Below are 27,953 nucleotides of genomic sequence, written 5' to 3' on the forward strand. Positions count from 1 at the left end.
TTAGCTTCAATGGCAGGACAGGAACTGTTCAGAGATCTTTTAATCTTTCACCTCACATGCCACTTGCACAAGGACAGGCTACTCACTGCTCAGAGATGAACTATGAAAATAGCAAAAATAGTACATTAATTAAGATGGATCACCAAAAAACTCAAGAATCTCCTACTTCTGTTGTTTTGCACTAAAATATGTGAAGTGTTTCCTGGTTTATAACCAAATTTCTCTAAATGATGTTTATCAAAAGACAGTGTCAATGTGGTGTCATTCCTTTGACTACTTGGGTCCAAGTTTTTGTAAATGTCTCTTGTTGTAGGCTGAAATGTATTACAACATTATCACTACTTTCCTTACTAAAAATGAAACAAGTTGCTAAGAGTTCCCCAAACCCATAATTAACTTCCCCCTGGAGAACAAAGAGGATGCATTTTAAAAATGTTTTTATTGCCTTAGTAATACATGATACAAAAAAAAAAAGTCTTCTGCAGCAAAACACACGAAGAACAGGAATGAGTGCAAACCAAACAAATCAGAAAGTAAATTATCTATGAAACCACTTATTTCAATGCAACAGGGAACAGTAAAGTTTTGAAACAGCTTGTCCTCCTCTGGAGAATGCAGAACTTATTTGAGCTCCTGACATAAGTCAGAATATTGCATTAAACCAAGATTTCAATTCCTTCCTCCCAGAGAGACCTAAACATTGTCCTCACAACATTTTGTTCATTTTGTTGGAATAGAAGAAAAACTTAGTCTTGAGAAAGACTGCAACCTGCTCTGTCCTGCCAAGGCAACGGCTGTGCATTGTGCTCTCCTCAAGGGAAAGACAAGGACAACTTGGAACATAAAAATGTGGATTTCACACCATGACTTCTCAGATCTCTATTCCAAGTTTGTACTTCCAAAGACCTTCACCAGCTAACATGAGCACTTTGCCCAGATGCTTCAGCAGAACTCCAGTGTCTCATGTTCTGTCAGGCTTTCTTCTCCCAGCAGCCCTGCACAGAGGAATTCTGAAGACATGACCCATACCTTTGTATTTTGGGCCACACTAACATAGTAACACCTTCCTGTGCCTCTGATGCCAAGTGCAGCTACAAAGTTACTCAAATTCCTGGATATGCAGCCACCTCCTCGGCACCACAGCTCACTTGATGTCACCTGTTGTTCACAGGCTGAAGTATTTGTAGCATGGCAAATTCTCCTTGGGATAGTATAGCTTACAAAAGGAAAATAATATTTTTTCTTCCTTGTTCAGTATATTTTTAACATTATGAGATAATTGACATTTCTTCCCTCTCTCTGCTCTCATTTATTATGTTGATTATGCTTCTGAAGTACTTGATAAACTCCATCCGAACATCTTCAGGATCTTCCTCTAAGTTGGAATGTATCAATTTTAGCTTGTTCAGTGGATAAGCTTTGAAAAGAAATAAGAATAATTAGGTATATTCCTCTTATAAAAGAAATAGTCACAATCATGAGACAGTTTAGCTGGAATTCAGTGGTACACAATGTTTGACACCTCAGATAACACAGAGCAGGGCAAGGAGAAAAGCAGTAGAGTTTGTCAGTGTTGCAAACAAATACAACTTTTTGCCAGATTAAATTCTACAAAGTGTATTATTACTGAAGCATAAAGTCTGGTTTTGGTCTCATATTCAGTTAAGCAGAATTAAACAAATTGAGTACTGAAGTGCAGTTTTATTATTGAAGTGATATGACACTCTTTGATTACTTCAAAATTATGGAATAATATTGTTGTATTGAATATGTATTAATATATTAATGCCTATAATAAACATGTGCTTGTTTGAACACTGGAACAGGTTGCCCAGAAGGGAGTATGTGTTTTCACAGCCATAAACAGCCACAAATAATTTTGCAGTATCTAAGGTACCTATTGCAAATTTTAACATGCAGCTCATTAGCCTTTTATTTCAAAGGGCTCCTGTTCTTTTGACTGCCAAAATACAGAATTAAATGCCCTAAAATTGTCTGTTACCAAAAAAAATATCCAATGTAAGAACCAAACTGCTACTGATGAGGAAATATGGCAGGAGTTCTAATTTCTGGCTCAGCTGCATACACACTTGGAGAAGCCACTGAAACCTTCCCTTCCCCATTCCATGAAACAGGAATATTGCTCACCTTTGAAATCCATTATTTCTGTTTTTTTCAAAGCACTTTAATGTTCTTTAATCAACAGATTTAGATGAAAAATGCAAGCCATGGGGTATTAACAATTTTAAAGATACAAAGATCAATGAAAAACTCTGAGCTACAAATGGAGTTTTCCATCTCCTTACCCAAGGACAGGTTTTCTGTGTCCCCTGCACTGCCAGGCTTGTGATGTGCCACCAGGAGACACTGACTGTCAAGCAGAGGCTGCTGCTGCACGAAGCACGAGTACCACATCTCAATTTCTTTCAGGTGGCTGGGCAGCTCAGGGTTGAAGATTATTATTACACCATGAGAGTCCTTCATCAGAGCTGGCCAGCATGTTTCAAACCTTGAAAAACACAGAAAATTGAAAGACTGACACACTAAGTACTCAAGAACACATTAAGTACTTTTTAAACGTATAACATCAGTAACCTTGCCAGTTACATATCATATTCTAAGTATTTTGATTTATCTATTGTGATAGTTGATCCCATCGTTTTCTAATTTGATGATTTTTTGACAATGTAGAATTTGGTCAAATGCTCATATAAACTTAATTAAACATTGCCCTAAAAATGGATCATTCTCAATTCCATCTTTTAGAAATTAAGGCCTCAATCATATGCATACATCGTTTGAAGTCCACTCACATAATTTAATGGAGATGAGGGCAATTACAGAGTGGGCCTCTGACTCCTGTATCTGTAACCTCCTTCCAGGACTTGTGGACTTTACTGTTTGAGTCAGTCCTTATCCAAAACAGAGCTCAGCTGTGATTATGGCAGAGAGTAAGTACCTAGCGTTGGATGTTTTACAGCAGAAACTATAAAAATATATCGAGGTAAAGAGTCAGGAATAGTTCTCATGTCAAGCAGATCACTGGCTTGAGCCTTAAGTATGAATATCTTGTAAACAGAACTATCAGGAGTTCAGCAACCTGGAGGAAGTAACAACGCTGGCTTACTTCTGATCACCACTGCAATCCCACAGCTCGAATCGACACGCAGCTCCCTTGCTGTTGCCGTTGAGGTTCGGTTTCTCATACTCCAGGATCCTGCGGGATGATGGATGCACGGTGGGATGCGATGGCACCCACAGCACAGCAGAGCGGGGCTGCGGGGCCTCTGGGGCTCTCGCTCACCTGACCCCCTGCGTGGGGCTGTAGCTGCAGATCCCTTCCGTGCTCTCGGACACGAAGTTTGCCAGCACAGATTTGCCAGACTGGCACAACGCGAGGGTGAAAGACACACACAGGAATTTAATGTGCCAAAGCCACAACGTCGGCGCTCACCCAAGCCCCCCGCGCCATCCCTCCCGCTCAGCCCCGGTGCGTGCAGGCCTGGCCCCGCTTTCTCCTGCCTTCCCTCCCTCCCTCCCTCCGCCGCAGTGACCCCGCGGGGCTCGGCGGTGCCGTTCGGTGCTCCCGGGGCTCCCGGCCCGCTCTCACCTCACGGGGCCCCACCAGCAGCACCTTGGCCCTCAGCATGGCGGGCGGGCACGGCGCCCCCCCGCGGCCGCTGCCTGGCAACGCGCGGGGCGGCGGGTGCGCGCGGCCATTGGCTCTGCCGCCCTCACGTGACGGGAGGGGCGGGGTGCGACGTGAGGCGGAGTGAGGGGTTGTGGGCTGTCCGTGCTCTGTCCGTGTCCCTGCTGTGGCGGCTTCGTGTCCCCGCTCTGTTACCGGTCTTTCCGCGCTCTCTTTACTGCTCTGTCCCCTTCATGTCGCCCTTCCGTCCTCTCAGTGTCCCCGCTCCGTCTTCCTGTCCGTCTGCTGTGTCCTCACTCCGTCCCCGCGGGCTCCCTGCTATGTCCCCTTCATGTCCTCAGACTGTGCCCACAGCGTCCCTGCTCTTGCCTCGCTGTGTCCCTGCTCTGTCCCCGCAGTGTTCTTGCTTGACAGAACGAGAGGACACAGTCAGTCTTAAGCTGCACCAAATGAACTTCAGGTTGGATGTTAGGAAAAAGTTTTTCACCGAAAGAGTGATAAAGAACAAGAATGGTCTGCCCGGGGAGGTGGTGGAGTCACCGTCCCTGGGTGTGTTTAACAAAGTCTGGATGTGGCACTGGATGCTAGGGTTTAGTTGAGGTGTTGGGGCTGGGTTGGACTCGATAACCTTAAAAGTCTCTTCCAACCCAGTGATTCTGTGAATTTTGTGTTCTTTGTCCCTGCTGCCCCCTTGCTGTCCCCTGCTCCATCCCTGCTCTGCCTGGCCTGCTCCTTGGCCTGCTGGAACAAATGTGGTGTCACAGCAAAGGAGTGAAGGGATCCTTCACAGTGCCCGTGCTGCTGTGGCCCAGGGCAGCTTTGGTAAGGGGGAAATCCTCCTGGCACTTCCCAGCTGCTGCTTTCAGCAGGGGACAGGATTTCCAGCCACTGAGCTGTGTGACCCCGGAGCACTGAGCAGAGGAGGAACAGCTCATGACTTTTGAGGGCAGAAGTGGGAGAAAGTGGAAAGTCCCCCTCAGTCTGTTTTTCTGCCCATAGATACCAATCTTTGAACCCTGAGAAGACAAATCCCACGACTCCTGTACAAACTTTCAGGGTCCAAAAGTCAATGAAAGTTGGAATAGACACCACCAATCCCACTGCTGCGCCCCATTGCTGGCCACATCCATGCAATGCTGCTCTTGCACTGGCCCCAGTGCCCTGGCAGGCAGCCCTGGAGGGATGAAGCAGGCAGAGGTCAGTGCCCTCTTCCAGAGCCCTCTGTCTTCAGAGCATTCTGCACTGCTCTGGTGTCCCTCACTAGCTCCAGCAGTGCTCTCCTTCCTTGTTTCTTTGCACTTTTAACTGTGGATTCTCCTTGGAAGGATGACGAAGCCAAGCTCTTGAAGATCCTTATTGAAGTTTGTTAGGGGAGGCAAAAGGCTTTTTGAAATGGCAGCTTCTAAGAAAATAAAACATCTGGCAGACAGATGTGCTGCTTCAGAGTTGTTTAGTGCCCAGGTACAATAGCACTTCTAGACAAGCTTTCAAATAGGGCCTCTAGGCGCTACCACAATGTAAATGTTTATTACCAGCACTGCTAATAAATGTGAACCAGAAAGGCTCTGCTCTCACTGAGGGGTACAGTCTTCTCTATCACAGTGGAGACTCATTTGTTGTTTCACTCTTTGTGTAGGGATGGTTTAAAGTGGTTCAGTGTGGCAGTGGCATCCCCATGTTCACACAGTATTTTAAATATCAGAAAACCCTTTCTTTTCAGGTTCATGAGACTAAGACAATGAAAAAGCAGTAGCTGTAACTACCCATTAATTTGATTCTGCTGTAGCAGAATGGATGCGTGCTTTCTGTTTGTGTTCTGTGTGATTCAGGACCAAATTCACAATGAGCTGGGACAACTCATAGTTAATTCTTTCCACAGCTTTGTTGTTTTCCACATTTCAGACCCATGACTTCCAAAGGAAAGACAGAAAGGGTGGCCCAGAGAAAAGAACCAGGACAGCCTCAGCTGGCATGTGGTATTAGCTGACACTAGCACATGAAGAAAAATATGTTATAAAGGGTCCTATTGTGGACACCAGCACAGAAGAAGGGGAAATAAAGCATAAGAGGTAACTGAAACTGGGTAAAACTGGCTGTTTGTGCAGCTGCCCAGAAAGCAATTAGGATTAATTTTTAGATGGAGTGTCAGATAGGGTCTTTGTGTGTTTATATTAGCCACTAAAGAGTAAGGAGAGCATAGCTGACTAAGGGTGCAATTTTTGGATTTATGGTGATTTAGTGTGATTTAGAGTTTGAAGTCACTTTAGAAAGTGGGAATTAAGATTTCAAGCCACTTAGGGTGACTTTTCAAAAGCATCTAAGTCAAGTACATTTGATGTTATCAGCATCTGCCTTAGGCATATGGGTAAAGCTATGTTAGTGCCTGATGTATTGTTTGCTGAGAGCACATATGTGTGAATAATTTTCCTTCACTGATTTAAAATTCTTTGTCAGACTGTAGCAGAGAGGAAACCCCAGCAGTAAGTGAACTACTTCCAGACAATGCTGGTAATGGTCTTTATGTCTTGCATTTTTTAGATGGCAGGTTTTCTACCATGATGTTTTGGTAGCAAGCTAAAATTATCATCTTCAGGTGGTTTTCCTTGTAAAAATCCTCCCTCTTCCCTCAAAAGCCACTGCAAGGTATCAATAATATTTTAATAAAGCTCTAGAAATGCCAGTGAGAACTTGAGTGAGAGATGCAGTAATTGCTGTATAAGGGCAAGTGATGCTTTTTGCCTGAATTGCAGATCAGAGGATATTTGCCTCCAAGGTAGAGACCTACTGGTTTTACTGGAAGCAGCAGTAAAATGTAGTGCCAGTCAGCTTTCAGATAATACTTGAGCACTTGCAAACCATTCAGTCTTTCATTATTTTAAGTTTGCATTGTATTTCATTTAATGTGGCACATAAAAATTTTCCTATGAAAACAACTCAAAAAAATTTTTCATAAGCCTTTGTGGCTCAGTATTGGTGCTTTTTTTAATGTACTGTAGCAATGTTTCCAAACTTTGGGAAACACGCCCTGGAGCACTCCAGTTGTGTGTGAAAATGCTGCCTGGGTTAGAAGTACAACCACATGGCACAGCTCACCATGAAGGGCAGGCTCTGCCTGGTTGCTGTGTGTTGCATGACATTTATTGTGTGTGTGCAGAAACAGCTCTTCAGTGGGTGCAGACAGGGACCTGCATTACATCAGCCATTTATTTATACTGGTTCACCTGGAGGCAAGGCATGGAATACAGGAACTGAGAGGAAGGAACACCTATTTTTGAGCATTGTAGCCTGTTATTAAAAATTAAGGAGAAAATCAATATTGTAATCTCAAAGCTTGTTGGTTAAGAAGCTCAGGGCAGGGATGTGCCTCTGGGGCTCAAAGCATAGCTGATTAAGTAAATGATGGTTTGGATGAAGTGTGGCTGCTCTCTGGAAAAATCTTTGGGTGGAGCTATGGCAAGAGACCAAAGGGAAACAAGACATTAAGGTGCATTGACAGGGGTGTAGTGCAGCCCTGCTCTTTGTCATGAGTCTGTGGGGTAACACTCAGTTCAGTCTCTCTCAGGAAACCTATTCTGGAATCAACAGGAACAGCTCATGCAAAACCTTATTGCTTTGTTCATGCCAACAGATTGTCAAGGACTTCAACTCTTATTGATCTGTGGCCTCAAAGTCCTTCCCAGGGGAGATGAGGGTCTTTATTTCCATTTTATAGATGGAGAAACAAAGCAGAGATGTAAAAACAAACCCAAGGAACATCAATCTGCCTCTATGGCCACCCCAAGAAAAGATACCAAACTGTTCTGATTTTTGAGTGCAGTACATGAATCCAGAAGTAGGAGTTCTTTTCTGTGGTTTAAATCTTCAGGTGCAGCTGCAGATGATGCCTCTGATAGATGTTTTCCTTATTCTAAAGTCCGTGGAGCAACAGTAACACCTAGTGGCTGAATGTGCCAGTCTGTTCCTCCTTTCTTTCCTATCTTTCAAGAAGTAGAGTTGGAGGGCACACGGTGTGATTGACAGCTTTGACTTGCAAGGCCAACACTTAGGATCTCCAGGGATTTGCTATTTTCCTTTCAAGCTCCCACCACATTCTGTTTTCTATTAAAAGTGGTAGATGAAATATGAAACTCTTCCTCCCACCTCCCAACCCCCTTCACTTTTCTGGCTTATGGAGGAGGTTGTTCCAGTCCATCTTGATCTGTAGGTGGGTGGGCTGTGAGTGACCAAGCCTACTGCTTCCAGCTTGGAGCACTCAGATTTCTGTAAGGAATCCAAGCTTTTTCATTTTCTTTTTTTTTTTTTTTTTTGGCCTGAAAAGGATCAAGTAGATCATCTGGTGGAGGTTGGTGACCTCAGTCCATTTGATAATGTGGTGTTAACTTGCCTGCATTAAGGCAGACCAAACCAATCAGTTCCAAGAAGTACCATTTCCTAAAATGTGGTGTGTGGGATTGTTTGCCACAATCTACTGGGACTGCTAATTCATCAGAGAGGGACCCCTAGAAAAACAGCATTAGGGAGGAAAGAACCCACAGATGTTTATTGTGTTAGCAGGAGAGCCCTTCAGAGGGTCTTCACTGCTCCTCACAGGGGAAGGTTTCAGTTCTTCCATGGAAAAAAAAACATTAAGCAAAAGTATTTCTGCTTAAGCCCGGATCATTTGCATTTGTAAACAGAACCTCAACTCTTTGTGGGAATTACAGTACTGAGATACTCTGGGTTTGTCATATTCATGATGTTTAATTTTAGGCTTCTGGTTTAAGTATCTGAATTACCATTGGAAGCATCTGTTCAGGAGAGTCTTCACTGCCTGCTGCCAGAGCCTGAACTCTAATTTACACTGTGGGTATATGCTCTTTTACAAATGACATTCACTTGCATTACCACTCAAAGAATAGTATTTGCTTCCCTCCACATCCCCAGTTCTTCATCCAGCTTCCTCACAATTACCTGTTTAGATGCAACAGATTAAATTGAAAACTAACCTGATGCCTCTGGGATTAAAAAATAAAATAAAATAATCAGCTCCATGAACCCATTTACTGCAAAACTGCACAAAAGCCTGATGCAAACAGAAGGGAGATAATGGAGACCTGTGGGGACATGGCCAAGTGAGACAAGGATGGGACTTTTTGGCTGCTGTGGAGATGTACATGGAGTTAAAGCATGCATATATACATACCATTAGTCAGACTTCCTAAATCTGGTGTTCCCAATACCTGCTTGTGAGGGAAGGCAAAGAGAAACACAGCCTGATGGTGACAAATGAGGAATATTGTGGTAGGATGTGTTGGGCAACCTTTACTCTTAGAAGGAGGAGTGTGGCAGCCTTGTTGGGCTGGGTGAAAAATTTTCCTTAATGTTTGGTAAAAATGCTGTCAGAGGTGGCAGACCTGAAAGTACTGAAAGGAGACAATCACAGGGTAATTGTTATTTGTGATTCACAAGGACTCTTGGATCCTTTTCTATTAGACCCGTATGCTTTTTGTTTTGAGTACAGAATTCAAAGTCAGCTTTGTTTCTCAGTGGCAGCTGTGGTGTTTGCCACCCGTGTTGGTCTGGGAAGAGACAGCATTTATTAACGTTGTCTGTTCTGGTTATTCACTCAAGCCAAACCCTCAATGACTTCATAGAAAGAAAGCAAAGCAGTGTGTAGTGTCTTTAGAGGGACTGCCATGTACCCTGTAGGAGAGGAGAGCCTACTGACAGGAAGATTTTGTTTTCTCTCAATTTCATTCTCTGGTTTGACTTATGTGTTACTTTGCAGGTCGATCACGGGAGTTCCTTAACCCCACGATCCTTCCAGGCATTATGTTTCTGCTAACATCCTGGGTCAAATCAGCTGTCTTTTCACATGTCTCACATTCATTTTCATTTAAGGCTCAATTACCTCTTGGCAATATGCCACTAGTGACAACAGATTTATACCAGTAATTAGTATGTTTTGAGAAGTCTGGAATAAAATCTTTGCTCCTCTGCTTAGGTACCTGGATGCAGTGATGAATTTTTAACTCTACTTCCTAAACTTTAAAAGATTTATTTTTAATAATTTTGCCTCAATTCCCTTTAAAACCTTGTAAAAGTAGTGCATTAATTTCCAATGCTTGGCTCACTTGCAAACTCCTCATTTGAAATTCCCTCCTTAATATCTCTGGGCCACAAAAACCCGTATGTGAGACTGGCCCTCTGCAAGGGAACTGCCACTGCAGACCTGCAGGGACTGAACCTCCTTCCACTGCTGCAGGTGGGGCTTGAAGCACTGTGCTGTCCTCTGTATTTTAAACACCACAAGGAATGTCTTGGAAATATAAAAAGCAAAATAGACTGGGCACTAGGAAGGAGTTCATCTTTAATACAGGTTGCTGATCATTTAGTATTAAGTGGCTCATTATTTTATTGTTCTTCAATAATTTGAGAGCTTAAATCTTCTGCTTTTGGCTTGGCTAGGGATGCTGTCTTGAGCTGGGTTATAAAAATACTGTGCTTCACCTAAGCACAGATTGTTATAGTTTTCATCTTAATTAGCAAGCTGAAGATTTAGATGGATTAATACAATCACTCTTTCTTTCTTTTGCCATAGAAGTTCAGAAGTATAATCTGTCACTTGTGAGAACATAAAGAATAGGACTGGAAGCATTCCAAACTCTTTACTGTAAGTGTTCAAAGATTTAATGGAGTCCTCAGTCATAAAATCTTAAATTTGAACTAGACCTTTATATTCTCCATTCTTAAATTCACTATTTTTATGTCCAGGGGATTTCCTGTTATCCAAGTATGTACGGAGGCCCTTTATTTCCCTCTGTGTGTGTTTTTTAATTCAAATCAAATGTGTATGTCAGTGGTTGATTGCACTTAACCTCCTTAGGTTCATATTTCTTATTTAATTACATTACATTTTAAGGTTTAAGGCTATATATTCACTGCAGTTAATAGCACACCATATTTTAATGAAGCTGTTATCTTCTGCAAATATATACAGAAAAATGGAGATTGATTGTATAGGACCTTTTGAAGAAATTCTATCTCAAGCCCATTTAAAATGAATAAACACAGTGGAGAGCTTTTCTTGATGTAGTTCTTTACCTAACACAGCTTCAAAACTAAGGAAATGACTGGTTGGGTTATCAGGGCTGTTGTTCTGATCCCCAGTCAGGGACTGCACCTCTGTGGGTCGCAGCCACAGATGGAGTGTCCCAGTCCCAACAAACCAGAAATGCTCCAGAACTGCAGCTCCAAATCCACTCACCTCCCATGTACACTGGCCAGGATCCCCCTCTGCCCTGCCTGTAGCTCAGCTCTGTACATCTATTGTCAGTCCACTCAGGGAAGGCTCAGTACATGAACAATTATTATCTGCTTTTACTGAAACATCTGAAAACAAGGGCAAGTATTACCTAGAGATCATGTCCAGAAAATCTGGGACAAATCTCCAGTGCTCCACTAGAATGCAGCCAGCTGGACACCTGTTTTCAATGCAGAACAGGGCATCACCCTACACTGGGGCACTGCACTGGGCTTCTCACAACAATCTGAGAGTTAAATACTCTGAATTGAGCCAAAAAATGCTGGGAGACACTTCTTTCCAGGCACACAGCAAGGCTGATAGTCTTGTCCTACCATTCCATCACATACCAAAAATCTCCTTAGTCTGGTCAAAAGCTTTTATTTCTTCTTTTGGGCAACAATCAGTTTAAACATTTCATAGTATCTTGCAGACTTTATAATTTCTTTTCTGCCAAAAAACAATTTATATCTCTCTTTAGATTACATCTCATCTTGCTTCTTTTATATTTATTTCTCTTCTTTCATTGTTGTTACTATTTATACCATGTCATTTTAATTCCATTCCTATTATCCTTACAATAGCCATGATACATAACAGAGCACTGAACCCTGTGCTACAAAGGGAGGCACTGAGAGATTTCCTAATGGCTCTGGTAGGTCAGGGAGTTCAACCAGATTCTTTCTGGGTGTAGACTGACAGCCCATGTATCCTTCCTGCCTGAGACCCTGTGGCATGAGGGGCTGTGAGCCAGTGTAATCCCAGAGGATTATTTGGGGATTGGTTTTGCATTTGTAGAGAGATTGATCTCCCTTAGGCAGAAGAGAAAACAGAGAGATGAAGAGCATTTCTTGTGGTAAAAAAGATTTGTGTTCTGTGTGTGGAGCTGGATATAACTAAAGTACAATTTAGTAGCTCCAGCTTGGGTCATTTAAAAATGGAAGCGAGGCCCTGGAAGAGGGATGGATTTTGGAAACCAAGCCCATTAGGTATGGAATCCATTGCTGACAATGTGAACACCTAAGCTAGCATTAGTGTACATGTGCTTAGCCAAGAAATACTTGGAACCTGTTGCTTTGCAGTGACTTTATCCTTTAATGCCTGCAATCTTTCGTATTTAGCACCTTAGCTGCCTTTTTATTGCTTCCATGGAGGAATCTGTCAGGTTCAAGAGAGGAGATTGGGTAGAGAGCCAGCTAAAGAGCAAGGCAGTGCCACTGAACAGTGCTGGTGTTTGCTTGGATGATTGCTCCCCTTGGAATGAGGAGATGCAAATGTCATAAAGGTAAATTGATAAATCTGGAAAATATTCTCTTTAAATAATCCCCAGAGCTCCCAGCCTAACACACAGCTGTAGGGGAAAAAAAAAGCACCCCAACAACTGAACAGGATGTTGGGCTGCATTACAGTAAGAACAGAATATATATCAAAAAGGTGTTATTGTTATTACCTAAACCACTGGTGAGTTCTTGTTGAGAGTGCTCTTTTCAGTACTGCTCACTCTACCTAAGGAGGATATGATTAAGGAATAAAGCAAGGAAAATGACAGTAATACTGTGCCTTTCAGCTTTGAGTTGTAAAGCAAGACTGAAGAGCTTTGGTATTATCTTGTTTTAAAAGAGATCTTGCAGTGATTTTAAATGATTTTAAAATAATGAAGGAGATTAATCACATTGAAACAGACACAAAGTCTATGAAAACAAGAAGAGTTATTTTGGAAAATAGGATCTTGGGAAAAGAATGAAGACAGAGAAGGGAGAGGTTCATGTGAATGCTCCAATAAATATGTGATGTCAATTATCAGAGGGGTTCTGTGAATCTGGATGTGCAGGCTAAGGTGAAGCTAGAACTGTAAGGGAAATAGGAGAGTGACAGTGGCATTGTGACTGTTGGCCAGTAACACACAGGCACTGGAAGCCACACTGGAGCAGGCTCTGGGAAACACCTGCAGCAAGGAGCCAAAGGAAGGTCCTGCAGCCTGGGTGGTAGGTCCAGCATGGGCAAGGATGCTGCAGGGAGGCATTGACTGACAGAGAGTTTGCAGAGTGAAGACAGAGGTAAGCAGCCTGTGGAACAAGGCAGGAGAGAGAAGACTGAGAAAGCACATGGCTGCTGTTAATCCACCTGAACTGCAGATACCCAAGGTGAAAATACTGGAGGCAATTTCAGCTCTTAGCTGGGCAGGATCTTGCTGTGGATGTGGTGGTCCATATGCAATGGGACCAAGCACAGCAAGTTTCAGCTTGCAGCCCACAAATTTTTGAAGGACCAAAGCCAACTTGTAGGGGCTCTGTGAAAGCCAGCTAAGAAAAGCAGACTATTGTGGTTAGTCCTTGTTGTAATGGCCCACAGAGAAAGTTCCTAGGAGATTAAAAAAAAATCAATAGAAGCTGTAAAAATATGGCTAAAACATTCAGATTTGCTGGGTGGAACACCAGTCTCCCCACTTGCATCCACACTGGTTGTTTCCACAGGGCAGGTGGCAGTGCCTTGGGTGTGCAGGAGCTGGCACGAGGATGTTTATTTCCATAACTCCTTAGATTTTGTGTGCATTGTGTATGTTGTGAGGAAGGGAGTAAGCTCCCTCTCTCTTCTGTGATTTGCACAATACAGAAGGGGAACTCAGACTCCCACTCATACTGGGTTCCTCAAGTCAAGCCACCTTTGTCCGTGGGGAAATTAGTAGAAGGGAGAGGATTTAAGAGCCAGAGTACAAAACTGAGACAATCTTTGCTCATGAAAGTCCTTTCTTCTCTGAGATTCAGAGAGTCCATGACTCAGGACAGGTTTTCAAATTAGCTAAGCCCACTGAATCTGGATATCCTATAGTCAGTGACTCCAATAAAAATTGCAGCCTAGTCCCTGGTAGCTGCTCCCACTGCATATTACAAAGTACTTTGTTTTGTTGTAGAAGTTCAAGATTCTCTGTGGTCTGGAGAATTTATGATATCAGTGTTTATGTCGTGCACAGCATCAAGCAAGCAGGCAGCCCCCAGAAACTGAATGATGTTTAATGAACAGTTAATGAACAGGATCATGGTTTGGGGATACAGACCTCCCAATGTTTTCTTTAGTGACCTCAGAGATGGAAGAGACAGCATACTTATTAAATCTGTACGTGAGGCAAAGCTGGAACTGAATGCGAGAGTTCTGGAAGGCAGGATTAAAATATCAAGTGATCTTGACAAATTGGTGATATAATCTGAATAAAATTAGATGAAACTAATTAAGGACAACTGCAGGGCACTTTGCTTTGGCAGGAATTATTTTAACCAGCAAGTACAGGATGAGGGAATGTCAGGCTAGCAGTCCTGTGGAAAAGGTAGAGAATCCCAAACTGAACAGGGATTAACAATGATGTACAGATGTCAAAAAAGGCAAATCCTTAGCAGGGCAGTGGTATTCCACAGAAATATAAGTCATGGATACCATAAAATAGATGTAGACCTGTCGGAAAATCCAGAGGAGAATACCAAAAAGAAGCAGAACTATCGAACATGACCTGAAGAAACTGCTGTTGTTTTGCTTCTGGAAGACAAAGAATATTATTAAAACATTTATTAAAGTATGTTGAGGAATTAAAAGTCTCTTCAATGAGAGAAGAAATAGTTGTCTACATCCATAATGAGAAAAGTAAGCCATTAAGAGCTTAAATTACAGTAAAGCAGAATGAGGTTGGATACTAAGAAAAACTACCAGAACAGAGCACAAACACTGAAATTTGTTTTCAGATGACCATGGAGACTTTCTATCTTGAGGTCTTTCAGAACAAGGCAGAAAAATTTGTGCCAACAATAATCTGTGTATAACAGATCTTTCCTTACTGGGAGGAGGAAGAAGGATTAGGTAACTCTTACAGTCCTTCCTGGCCACTTCTGGATGTGTTTCTACTCTGGCAGGTCTGAGTGCAATAGCCTTGGTGCTATTTCTGCCTTGTCTTTATCCCACCTGTGTGCACCCCTGCTGCATTCTTGATGGTTCTGATGGATCAAGGGTGTGTCCACAAACCCCCTGTGCCTGTGCAGATCAGTGGCTGACATCAAAGGTGACATCAATCTTTTTTCCCAGGACACAATCATGCTCAGAGTATGTATAATTCCACCGGACACAGGCATTGTCTTGCTGATCAGTTGAGTCATCACATTTTCCATCTGCTGAATTATGCTTCAATCTGAGTTATTTTATCCCTTGTATTACTTTATAATACCCACACAAGTGCTTCACTCAGGCAAAGTTCTCATCTATGGTCAATGAATTTTGCCATTCATGACTTCTGACTCATTTCTCATGCTTCTCACAATAACACTGTCTATCATGTTTGCTGTATGTTAGACTGCTTGTGTAAGTGAGCCTTTTTTCAATTCCATTCCATTCTGAGTTGTGATTAATTTATTCCTTGTCAAATGTAAGAAATGTCCACACAATAGCTATCTACTAGCTTAGAATAAAAACCTCCACAGTCCCATAAAATTTTCAGTCTGGCACAGGTTTGGTTTGACTCCCCAGTAACAGACATGTTACAATAACCTTAGTAATCTTATAATTTAATTTATAATAGAGGTCTTGAACTCTTACTGTTGCTAACCTCTTATCCATCTCTTTCAATTTTCCAATGTTTCTTGAATGCTTTGTATATCACAATGATCTAGGCATTTTGGGAAGCTAGAAGGGGTTTATCTCAATTATTTTTGGGTTTAGATGATCTTATCAATGACTTCATTCTAGCTTCAAAAGGACACTTCATAATTCTTAAGCTCCTCAAGGTTTTATCAACCAGAACAAAGCTGCTTTTCCTTTGGTCTCTTCTTAGTATCCACATGAAAAGTGCACTTGAAAAATCCTAGAGATTGGCCTTTCAAAATTTGTTTGCCATGATTCTAACAACATTGTGACTTTTCTTTTTCAGCTAATTACTGACTTTTGGAATAAAAGTGATACTGAAGAGTTGAGATGGCATTTCTGTTGTGGAGCTGCAGTCTGCTTACAGATACAGCAGTGCTCTTCTACCTTTTTGTGCCACAGATCCCTCTTTTGCTGTATCATTCTAGTTTTTCCCTTTCAACTGAACAAAAATCAGACTAAACTTTGGTTGTTCCTTTTATTGTCTCTATTTTCCACCACTTTATTTATTGGTTGGCTTGCATGCAGGGTGTGTATATTTAAAGAAATTATAGATATTTTCTCAGACCAGTTTCTGATGTTTTAAATCTCAGGTTTGCCCAGTGGACTGGGAAGCTGAAACACACTCCATGTGCCTACATGATTTATGTCAAATGGATTATCCTTCTGACGTGACAATGTAAGGCTGGCATTTGCATAGCAGGTGAGCAGAGTGCAGGAGGACATTCCTCCAAGGATTTCTTCTTTATGACAGCAGAGTTCACAGGGCTGGTAAATAAAAACCTGCCCCTTACCTCTTCTTTCCCCCAGTGCTGCTCTGCATCGTGGCTTTTCAGTGTGCATCTGCCCCTTCTACCTTGAACTGAATTGGTGAAATGCATCCAAATAATTTATTTAGACCTGCTTGCCTGGGCAAATCTTTAATTAACAGCCATAAAAAGTGTAGCTTTCTATTTTAAATATATTACATTTGGTTTATAAGAACAGGACTGTTCAGATTTCAAGGGTTTTCTTCTCAAAGCCAGTCCCTCTGATAAATTGAAGGGATTATGTTTTTGTTGGCTGTCTTTGTTACCTCCATCACTGTGTTTCCAATTTATCAACATAGTTTTGAGAAATTGTTAGAATATGTTGCACTCGTAAGCACCGTGGGGAGAAAAAATATTCATTTATTACTGCTATTGTGTTTGATTATATTACACATATCCAAAGGACTAAAATGAAATGTCATCTTTAATTCTCCCCTTACAGTAGACAATATCACCCTTTCTTCTCTCTTTCCAGAAACAGCTTGGAAGTCAATTCTTCATTTTCATTTTAAATCAGCCATAAAGAATAGAAGCAAGTGTGCGTTAGGGACACAGCAGAAGTAATGGGAGGCTGGAGATATGAGCTCTGTTTCTGGCTCTGCCTTTAGCTCATTGCAGTCTTGAGCAAAGTCATTTGACCTCTGGTCTCCACTCTCTCAGTTCATGAAATAGGAAGACCATTTGCTTCCTACAGATGTCTCTAATAATTTGCCAGAATCATGTCCTATCTAATCACCTGTGTTTAATATCTCCTAGGGTCTTGCAAAATCAGTGAAGGCTGAAGCACCAAATTTTCCATGAAGCTGAAAACAAAATGCTTTTGGAAAGTTAAGACTTGAAGACTACAAAGAGCTTCTGAAGGATCTAACCCAGGCCAGGTTAGAAAGCCACTGGTGCTGTACAGTGTTGTTAAATATCGATAAATTATCTATCTGAGCCTGTCAGGAGAGAGAGGTGTGACTGGGACAAAACCCTGAACCCTGCCCTCAACTCAGTCTGGTGCTGCCAGGAACTTCACTTTGTGCACACAAAGCTGAGGATGAGCACCCAGATTGAGGGGAAGGGGGGTCTTACTGAACTGCTCAGTGTTTTGCTGTTCCTGACTCCTTTCCTTGGTGAAGGCTGAATTTGGAGTGATATGTAGTCCAGCTTAGAGGGAAGAGCAGAGAGTAAGTCTCTTCTTTTGCTGCCCTGTCAGGCTGAACTGAGAACTGACTCTGAGCAGCATGTCTGGAAGGCTGAACATCCTAGGGTGACTTTCTGGGAGCTGTGTGCTTTCTTGGGGGTGAGAGAAGGGAAGGGAAAACGTTCCCTTGCTGGAGGTGAGGGAAATATGAAGGGAAGAGTGCTCAGGCTGCAGGCCTGGGCATGGAGGGCTCCGTTACATCCCAGCTTCAGGCACTGAGGGCTTTTTGTAAATATATAGTGTCTGTTTCTGACATCCAGTGTTGCTGGAACAGAACTTTTAGGTCCTTTCGGGCTCAGAGAGTGCTGGTGCACTGCCTGCCCCAGCTCTGGGTCTGGGGCAGCCTGGGGAGGCTGTGCTGAGCTGCAGTGCAAACTGCATCTCTGCCTCCTTGTGTGATTTGCTTCAGTGATTAATGGCAGCGGCTGTTTAAAAACCTGGTGCCTCATTTGCAGTCTAAACTTGTCTGGTTCCAGGCTCCAGCCAGGGGCTATTTATCTCTGTGTGCAGGCTCTGGAGGTGGGCACCGTGGGGGAAGGGGTAGCTGCTCACCTGTGGCTGGGGGCAAATGGCAGATATAGGATACTGCATTTTCCCAGGGTCTTGTAGGGAACGTTTTTTCAGCTGCAGCATCTTGCAGGGATTGTATTGCCCTCGAGGGAAGAGGGTCTCAGCCTTTGCAAACCGCCATGGGTAGGCCCTGGGCCTCTAGAATACCCCAGCAAGAGACTTGATTTCAGTGGTACATCAGGGCTGTCTTTGGCTTCACAAACAGTGAAGGTGCAGAGGGGGTGTTTAGAGCTTGCAGGATCTGTGGGTAAAAAATTTAGAAAGACAGTTGTGTCATCTTAAAAATGAAATTCCTTCTTGAGGTGTTTGGTGCAGAGAAGTTGCTTGCCTAATCAGTGAGCTGCAATAGCCCAGATTCCTCTGGAGCTGGGAAGGGGACACTGAACCAGCAAAAGGGGTCCTGACACTGTTGCTAAATGGGGGATGCACAAAAGTTTTAAACAGAGATTCAGCTGCTGTACTGAGGGGGAGCCTTGCTGCTGCCTTCCTTCTTGGGGTGTTACCGTCATGAAACACCCACATCCTTCTGCAACTGCAAAAATGTTCCTCCTGCCTTTTCAAATTCAGGGCCATCGTATGTGATAAACCAAGGGGGTCTGTGGGAAATGGTGGCAAAAGGAGTGCTTGTGTGTGAATCATAGGTTCGTGAAGGTGGGAAGTGATCTCTTAAGATCCTTGAGTCCAACAGTCAACCTCACACTGTCACGTTCACCACTAACCCGTGTCTCCATCTGAGTGATGCCAGAATGAGCAGGATGCACATAGTGAAAGCAGGGATCACTTTCTCACTGCTTACCTTGTGAGTGAAATGTCTTTAAATTATTTATTTCCTATTTTATCTGTGTAACTTCTGCAGCAGTAGTTATCTGTGAATGTGGCCGCAGGCACCAGCTTTGGGGTATTTGGGCTGCACTGCTGAGCAGTGAATCCCTTCGACCTGGCCCTCGGTTAATTGAGGAGACACATGGATTCTGCTGTGTGTCGGTGATGCCTGGCTTTGGGTGGGCGCTGGGGCTCCCCGGGCTCTCCCTGCCCTCGGGGCGCTGCCGGCTGTGCCCGGGGCAAGGCGCAGCCCCGCTGGTTCCGTGTCCCGCGGGAGCGCGGCTCGTCTGGCCGGGGCCGCCGCCCGCCCCGACGGAACCCCTCGGCAGCGGGGTCTGCCGCGAGGCCTGGCAAGGGTTAACGCCGAAGCCCCACGCCCCCTTTGACGGAGTCGGGCCAACCTCGCCAAATTTGAAAAGGCATCCGGGGCTGAGTGTGCGCCCTGGGAGCATCGAGCCGCGCTGGCCCCGGACCCCCTGCGCGGGCAGCAGCCGCAGCCGCCGGGGCTCGGCTTGCCGAGGGTCGGGGCTTCCCTTTGGCAGCCGGAGCGGTCATCCCCTGTGCCCGGCAGCCCTGCCCCTGCTCCCCGCTCCCAAGGCTCCTCCGTGCCGCGGGATCCCGCCGTGACCCCGGCCGGGGGAGCGCGGTGTGGCCCTGCGCCTGCCGTGCAGTGTAAGAGGGAAAGGGGGAGGCGGTAGGAAAACCCCGTTCTTGCAAAAATGCAGCTCGCTCTTTTCTTGTCCTGGTGCTGCTGCCTGCACGGATGCGCGCTGGGCACTGGCTTCCTCTATCAATTCCCAGCATCAACCCTGCAGCACAACTACCCAGAGCAGAGCTCCGGCTCGCCGGGCAGCGGCTTCGCCAGTCGCCGGTGAGTAAGACCGGGTTCGCCTCCGGGCGAGGAGGCTGCGCCCCGCCGGTGGCCCCGGGGGACGAACGGGCACGGCAGACCCGCGGGCAGCGGTGCCTCGGAGGGTGCAGGGATGGGCTGGGCTGCTGCCCCTCGGCCAGCCGGGATGGGCTGGACTGCCCGCATCCTCGGCGGGGTGCGGGACGCTCCCTACCTGCCCGCAGCAGTGTCCGCCTCCTGGGGCAGGGAGCGGCAGGGGGATCGAGGAGCTGAGTTTGGCTAAATGACACCCGCAGAGTGTCCCCCTGCCGCGCCCAGCCCGTCCGGGAGGGGAAGGGGCTTTGCCGGGCTGAGCGTCCCTGCGCAGTGCGCAGCCGGAGCAGGAAAACCTCCTGAGCCGGGACACTGGGGATGCCGGCAGAGGGAACTGTTATAGCCCTCGGCTGCGAGGAGAAACTTGTTCAGCTCAACAAAGGAAAGCCCTTAATTACAGATCTTTCTTCAAGAGCTGCAACTTCCAAGTAGCTGTTTAAAACCAAACCTCCCACTCTTCTCCTCTCCCCCCACCCCAACTAAATTTCTTATAAACTTAATATAAATCAGGTTTGATTTACTGTATCTTACTGCTTCAGTAGAGCAAACAATTTAGGCTTCTCCCCCTCCCCTCTGTTTTCTCTGGGTATTTCTCTAGAGGTGAAACAGCTGTTCAGATGAATGAGCTGCACTGTATAAAGCAGGAGAGTGGCTTAACCTGATTCCAGTTGTTCTTGAATTTCACTTTTTTCTTTTTTTTCCCCGTCATTCCCTAAGTGGGGACTTGAGATTTAATATTCAGGGCTCATCCATCCTGTCTCTACCTCTTTTCCTCCTCCCTTGCTAATACCTAGTCTGCGTGAGTTGTGCTGCTGTGGCGGAGGGCTTCTGTTAGCACGGCTTACTTGGGCTAGGGTTTGGGAAAAGGCACGGGCTCCGTGGATTTCCGTGGCGGATCGGAGGTGCAGGGCGGCACCAGCCCTGTGCCTTGCACGGGGCTCGCATATGGTGCGGATTTCCCCCGGGGGGAGGTGGCTTTGTCCGCTGCGCTGTCAGACAGCCCTGGGGCTGCAGGGGGTGTGATGTTAAACTACAGCAACTGTCAAAGGGTTTGAAACGGCAGAAAATTATAGGAGAGTAATGGGATAAACCTATCCCAGCTGGATCTCTTCCAAGGTACCCCCTTCGCAAAGCATGAGCTGCAATGAGAACCACATGTCATTTGTCTTACATATCTATTAGCCTGCAGATCTTTGTTCAGAGCTACCACACTTACATGAGTGTGGACTCTGCTCACCAAAGACCTTCCCCAGTTCACACTCTTGCACAGCTTTCCCATGCCTCAATGGTTTGGATAGCTGATGCTTTGTCAGGGGAATATGTCTCTCTCCAAGTCTATAAAGTGTTGTGTAAAACCACATAAACCTGATTTAAACAATGATGTTGGGGAAAGCTGGTAGATTTTTTAGATTTATTTTTTATGTCCGATGGAACTTTGCCCTGGGAGAATCTCCCATTCTAGTTTAATACAGAGGGGGAAGTAAAAAACTGAAGGGAGGAAAAAATCATCAGTGGATGTTGTGAAAGAAAAATTCAAGTGCTCAGTTAAATATCACACGTTGAAGCAATCTTTGTATGTTTTAATTTCCCCTTGAGTGGTGAAGTTTTGTTGTTGGCAAATGTCTAACAGCTTCACTTTCTGATGGGAAAATCTGTGTGGGAAAACTTTCCCCAGCCACAGTGTTGGACTTTTGAGGGAAGTCTCCTGCTGGGTGCAGCTTCAGGTTGGGATAGCTGGACTTTTCTGGATTTAATATGGCCCATGATAGGAGTGAGGCTTTTTGCTCTGAGTTTGACATTGATCTATATGGGTGCAAAGCCTTTTTTCAAAGACTGAATGAGACTGGTATAGATGGGTTTTTATGTTGTTCAGTGTCCCTTTTGCCATTGAAACAGGGGATCTTGGTAGCGCCTGAATTATGTGAAGCAACAGCAGCCCCATCACAATGAAACTTTCTGGCCTCTTTGAGAGGCTGTGGAGGAGACAAGATGGTGGGAAGGTGATTGCTATTAATGGCACTATATGGCCATTCTCACTTTCTCTTCTTCAACCTTCCCAGTGTGTGTGCTTTGTCCAGTGACTTCTGGCACTTTTCTGAGCCAAAAATAAGCAGGGACAGAGCCTTGAAAGTTCCTGCTGCAGCTCTGGGTGTTGCAGCACACACTGATGGGATGCTGTGCAGTGGACAGGTTTTCTTGACACAGGACACACCATCTTTCTGCAGTTGTCTTTTCCTGTCTTTGATCAACAAGTGATTGAGCTGTTTGGGAATCTGCTATCAATTTTCTAAAAATTAACTTGTCATAAGAGTTGTATTTCTCCAAGGGGAGAAGTTTCTGGAGTCCTTTGTGCTGATACAGCTCTTGGTTGCAGGCTGGCTCAGAGATGGGCTCCTGAGGCTCTGAGGACTGCTGACCATGTTTCCTGCCAAAAAAATAAGGCCCTGAGCACTGTAAAAACTTTGGGGTGGTGGTGAAGGGAAATTTGGAGGAAAAATTACTGTTATTCACATTCTTCAAAGTGAAGCCATGGAATACTTGTTCTGGAGTAATGATGTATTCTTTGTTTCCTTTTTTTTTAGGTGAATATTCTAACTTCTGGTTGGCTTCAGTTGACAGGTCTTGATTATTAGACCAAAGGCACTTGCAGTCTCTCTTTGCATGTGCTTGAATTGAACTTCTGATGTGCTGCCTGAAATCCAGGCAGCAGTGTCTGCTGGCATTGTGTGGACTGCAACAGCCTCACAATTTAGCTTGAAATTCCCATTCAGTGCATGCATTTTGAACTTGCTGCTGTGTTAAGGTAATGAATGGGAAGTGGGCCTTACTGGAAGCATAAGAATGGAGGGGCTGCCTGCCAAGGAGAAATCTTCCTCCAAGCTCTGAACAGCTTTGCTGACTGAGTTAAGGGAAGCTTGTTCCCATGCTGGAAGTAGCTCAGTTGTCAAGGAACGCTGCCTCTGTGTTAGTTGTCTTTGGGGTTGGTGTTCTCCCAACTCCTCATTCTATTTTCCTGTACTTTCTAATTAGTCATGCATTGAGTCCTTGTGAACTTAATTGTGGGAGTCTGAAACTTCTGAGAATAGATGCAGGGCTTAGACTGGAAACCTCTTTGGATGAGAATTGGAGGTGGCTGATAGAAAATCCCAAAACATGAACCCAAAAGCAATCTAGGATGATAATTTTTTCACTGGGATCATTACAGTACCATCACAAAAGCCCTCTGGGGTGGGTGCAAGTCCAGCTGTGGAGTTAGGTCTTCAAAACACTCTTCAGCCTAAAAACTTCTTCCTGTTAATGAACATTAGAACCACGATGTTACAAATAACAGGACTGTACAAATAGATATTCTTATCCACATTCTTCTGATAATTGCACATTTGGTCACAGATATTCCCAGTGATTCCTACAGCAGTGATGTTTCTTAAGGATGGATATGGAGAGGAAAGCATTATCTGATAGCTGTAAGTGCAATATTTGCTTGGCAGAGGCTTTGACATGGAAGGCCAGATAGCCTTTGGCCATTTCATGTTGTGACTCAGAGCACAGCCCAGGAGAGTGAGACCTGAGTTCCAGTTGCTCCTCTACCAATGGTTTACTCCATATCAGGGGGAAAATCACTTTGCCATGGATTCCATGGAATAGTCAAACAGGCTCTGTGAGCTGCTTTGATGTGAGAATGATACTTAAACAGATATCAGCTTTCCAGTACTGCAGCTTGTCTTGCTTCCCTGAGAAACCCAAAGCGTGGGTACTGAAATATGTTGTCAATTATTCCTTGAGGCTACCAGTTTCCTAACAGGTCACTTGGATGTCTGCCTCTCAAGATCAAGATGTCTGTGTGGACCTCCTGTAGGTAGATGTGTTCTGTTCAGAATGACTGCCTGTGTTGTGCCTGGCCCTACAGCTACATCTGTGCTGGGCTGGAAATACTCTCCCCACCACATCTGCACTGAAATGTAGCAACCTCCAACCTCTTAGGTGAGGTTTTAGTTCTTTTAAGTAACTATGAGTCTCTTTATGTGATAGAAGCCTGTTCTTAATATTAAAAGGTCATCTATGAATAAGTATCCCTATTTATGCAGTCTGTAAGAATGATTTCAGAATGTCTATCTGGAGTTTTCCTGATGGATTTTTACTAATTCTCTCTTCACTAGATGACTTGAACCTTATTTCAGCCTCAAATTCTGAACCTCTCGTGACTCTTAAGTGGGTGTGGAATATAAAACTATACAAATTGGCCAAATGTGGCTCTCTGTCCTTTTAGTGACAGGATCTTGCTCTCTGAGTCATTCTCTCCATCACCTAATTGTCTGCTCATTGCCTGAGGTCCCTGGTTTGCTCTGGACTGTGAGGATGTCAAGCAAACAAACTGGGATTTGTGTCACGCTGAGTCCTCTGCTCCAGTTCTGCTTTGAAGTGCCCGACCCAGGTAACCAAGAGGTCAGAAGGTCTTGAGCTCATCACCAGACCCTGGAACTATCTGGTGTTTGTTCCCTGGACTCTGGAGCCATATGATATTCATCTGCCTGGGGTTCAGAGCTGTAACTTTGCAATGCAATTAGCAGTGGAGCCAATGGTAAGCTGAGGGTCTGGTGACACTGGAATGGCTTTGAAATACCAGATGTGATTGTAGCTACTGCAGTAAATTGTATTCCTGTAGGAAATCTACTGTCCTGCCTTTCCAGCTGCTTGGGTGAATAATTTCCCCTTAGGTAGGTTTCATTTACCAGCTCAAGGGGAAAAAACAAAGGCAGCAGAAAGGCAGAACAATGGGTGCCAGTGAACTTGTGCTCCCCTTGGACAAATTAACAAATGTGTCTTTCAATAATCCTTATTTTTTAGTTTTCTCAAAGTTGAGCTTGTTAGGGTGCTAAAGTGCTGGTGGAAATAGGTTAGAAATGTCACAGCTTTGCTTGGGGAGTTGTTCTGTGACACTGAGATCACAGAATATTTACTTACATCTTAGTTTTGTTGGGCTGTGCTTTGATAAAGGGGGAAAATGAAGAATGACTTTGAGATAACAATTAAGAACTGAAAGCATGGAGTGCTTTAGGTCTTTTAGGTCAGAGTAGTGGACCCTTTTCTGCATCAGACCTCCAGCATGTCTGGAAATTTTCCTGATTCATAAAGCATAGATGCCTTTCCTGTAGGATTATACAGAAATTCATCCAACTGCATTTCTGAAATATACACAAAGCTCTTGACTCACTTTTAATTAGGCAGATCTAGACAGTGCTTAATATACTTCCACTGAGGCATAATGTTTATTTAGAATCTTTGAGCATACAGCCAGCCTGTGCCAACTTAGATATCACAAGGATTCTGTTGAGGATAATAACTGCAGATTAGAAAAAAGGCAAATGCTACTAATTTGGTTGCTGTCCTAAATTTTTCATCTTTTTATATAGCTGAATAATACTAAATCTCTTGCTTAGTGTAAATATGCACAGTGTAGCACTCATCTGAATTAGAGTCCTTAATACTGCAGAAACCAGCAAGAGTAGGAACTGTCTTATTGTTTCTTGCTGGTTTTGTTCCTTGCCTCCTTTTGTTTGGAGAAATGGTTGTTTGTTGATATGTAATTTTTTACATGGTTTAGGTGCTTTGGCTGCTTTTGACAAGTAATGTTTTCCTCCTCTTGGAATTGAACAGATGTGTAAGTGAGGAGTATGCTTGGGTGGAAGCGTTGCCTGTAATGTTTAGGCCTTGCTATTTGAAAGTAGCTGAATCTTTTGGGGAGGACCAACAAATAGGAAACCATTTCAGATTTCAGACTCCTTTTCCACTTCTAAAGCTGGGCAATCATATTTCTGGCAAAGAAAGAAGCCTCTTCTAATCTGTCTAGAAATGGCTTTCACCCAGAGGCTCCCACAGTGGATGCCTCTGAGACAGAAGCTGAAGGCAGTTTCACAATGTTTCATGTTTGGAACAGGTCAGTCTCCTCTTCCATATTGATGTAGTTTATCTGGGAAAGAGAATCTGCTACTCAAAATCATAGTAGCTGATTTTGAAACTGAGAAGAGACGCAATCTGTGAGATTCTCTTGTTCAGGACTCTTCCCTTTGCCTCTGTGCTTTGCTTTGTGTCTCCTGTCCATCCTCCCAGAGCTGAGTAAGGCTGTTCTTATCCAGCCACCTGCCTTTGTGCTGAGTAAACAAACCATCTGTCAAAACATTAAAGCTAAAGTGAGGTACCACTGCATAGAAGGGACCAGTTCATGTCCAATATTGACATCAGGTTACGTAGTCAGATGTCTTTTTAATAAATTCCACTTTTTCTGCCCCTAGGAACTGGGTGGAAGTGATATTCTTTGTAGCATTTGTGCTGCATACAGGCATGTGTTTGCTCAGAGCATCTCAGAAATGCCAGTGCAGTGAAATCATGAGGCAGGGGAGTATTCCCTGGATGTGGTTGTGTAACCAAGTTAGACTGAGTCTGTAGAGTTAAGAACAGGTCCAGTTCTGTTTCTTCTGGATGTCCCCCCGCCTCTTCTGTGTGTGTATGTGCACTCTGGAGAGGAGGTGTGTTTGTTGGACAAGACTCTTGAATCCTGATTTCCACTTTTTGATGGAATAAAAAGACCAAGGATGTGGAAAGAGTGTGCCTTGTAAAGGTAGTATAGGATGAGGTGTTCAATGAGAAAGATGCCTGTTTCATGCAAAGACAGTTTTGGGGTGGACTGTGAGGAAGGGGGCCCAGCAAATTCGGTTGCAGGACCTGAGTACTAAGGTTCTTGGTCTTCTGTGTGAGAAATGGGAACAGGATGCCCCTTCCCCTGTGCACGTTGGATGTTAGAGCTGTTTAGGACTAAGAAAAGGCAGCTGCATAGGTGCTAAATGAGCTAAATACTTCTTTTGCCCTGTTGGGATGACCTGGTGAGATGGAGCTGCTCAGTTAAGGCACTACACAAAAACTTCCCTTCTTGTTTTGCGCCTGGGGTCAACCAAATCTGCTTTTTCCGTCCAGGACTTTGCTTAGTTGTTCAAGAGTGTGGTGCTGGGAGCTCTGAGCTTGGTTGGAGCTGCTGCTGCTGGGTTAGGGCAGGGGCAGAGGGGCTGGGGGATGGATGACATCATGTCTCCACGCTGGGCTCCCCCTGCCCGCGGTGCTGGTGCTTGCTGGGGTGTGGTAGCCCTGAACGGAAGGGCAGACATTTCTTTTTTGCTGTGTGCTGCTTAGCCCTTATTAAACTCAGATGTTTCTAACCCCTTCCTCCGGGCTCTCGTTATTGCTGTAAACACAGCAGAGCACAGGGAGCTTTTTCAAATCCTCGTTTGAGGCAGCAATGGGTGACAGCTCTCCCCACATGAATTTAGCACTTCAACCCAAGGGAGATTCTGCCTGTGTTTTCCCTAAAGAAAAAGACTTTTTCATCTGATGCCACTTCTCTTGTGCCTGCCTTTAGTTGCTTGGCTTGCTGGCTTTCTTCTTGCCTGATTCTGTCTTGTGCTTCATCAGAACCTGTCTGGTTTCTGCAACCCTCCTCAATGTTGGCTGTCTGGCTGCTTGTCTCATCACTGTATCTTGTTCAAATGTTGAGTTGTTTGCATTTTCAGTGGCAGTGAAAGCAATACCAGCTAAAATAAGGTTTCTGTTGCTGTGCTAGGATGAGTCAAAAAGGCTCTCCTGGAAGAAACACCTAGATCTGTCTGTCAGCAGGTCTGGATCTCAGCAGTACCTGTTCCAGATTTACTGTGTGCCTCTGAAAGAAAATTATATTTCAGCATTCTGTGGAGGGAGAAGGAGAGGAGAGACTGCCATGGTAACAGGATCTTAGATGCTTCCTACCTATGAACCACAACTTCACCCAGCATGAGCTACTGTACCCCTGTGGGGGGACTTAGGAATCCTTGGTATCTCTGAATATAACCCACTAACTTTGAGGTAAATCCAGGCTATTTATAACCTCCCTGTATGCAGTTCTCCAAGGACTATATCCATTGCAAATCTACTTACGAGTCTCAAATATCTGTCCATTTAATATAATTCTACTTTGAGCTGAGAAATTCTTGGCCTATTTGAGGTATCAGAGCTGCTTTGTGCATAGCATTGGCTTAGTAAAAGCTGTG

General features: G+C 44.3%; 2 protein-coding genes across 8 annotated transcripts in view; one reads left to right on the forward strand and one right to left on the reverse strand.

Moving 5' to 3' along the window:
• Positions 1-526: 526 nt before the first annotated feature.
• Positions 527-3,691, reverse strand: IFT22 (intraflagellar transport 22). The gene is made up of 5 exons (XM_030962615.1): positions 3,611-3,691; positions 3,305-3,384; positions 3,128-3,217; positions 2,307-2,509; positions 527-1,417 (listed from the first exon to the last, which is right to left on the reverse strand). The coding sequence occupies exons 1-5, from the start codon at positions 3,647-3,649 to the stop codon at positions 1,269-1,271; spliced, it is 561 nt and encodes a 186-aa protein (XP_030818475.1). The 5' UTR covers positions 3,650-3,691; the 3' UTR covers positions 527-1,268.
• Positions 3,692-19,353: 15,662 nt separating this feature from the next.
• The window catches only part of COL26A1 (collagen type XXVI alpha 1 chain), a 172,394-nt gene continuing 163,794 nt past the window's right edge, over positions 19,354-27,953 (forward strand). For all 7 annotated transcript variants that reach the window (XM_030962403.1, XM_030962406.1, XM_030962408.1 and 4 more), the window contains exon 1: positions 19,354-19,809. In XM_030962403.1, the coding sequence (XP_030818263.1) occupies positions 19,658-19,809 (152 nt within the window). In that variant the 5' untranslated portion in view covers positions 19,354-19,657. The remainder of the gene's footprint in view (positions 19,810-27,953) is intronic.

The sequence above is a fragment of the Camarhynchus parvulus genome, chromosome 19 (genome assembly GCF_901933205.1).
Source record: "Camarhynchus parvulus chromosome 19, STF_HiC, whole genome shotgun sequence".
NCBI classification, from domain to species: Eukaryota; Metazoa; Chordata; class Aves; order Passeriformes; family Thraupidae; genus Camarhynchus; species Camarhynchus parvulus.

What these genes read in the sequence shown, in the direction of transcription:
- IFT22 (XM_030962615.1), bottom strand. Translation starts at nt 3,649, where the DNA reads ATGCTGAGGGCCAAGGTGCTGCTGGTGGGGCCCCGTGAG. An exon ending in TGCTGGTGGGGCCCCGTGAG is followed by an intron (nt 3,385 to 3,610) that starts GTGAGAGCGGGC and finishes GCGTTGTGCCAG; the next exon opens with TCTGGCAAATCTGTGCTGGC. An exon ending in CACAGAAAACCTGTCCTTGG is followed by an intron (nt 1,418 to 2,306) that starts GTAAGGAGATGG and finishes TTCTTTTCAAAG; the next exon opens with CTTATCCACTGAACAAGCTA.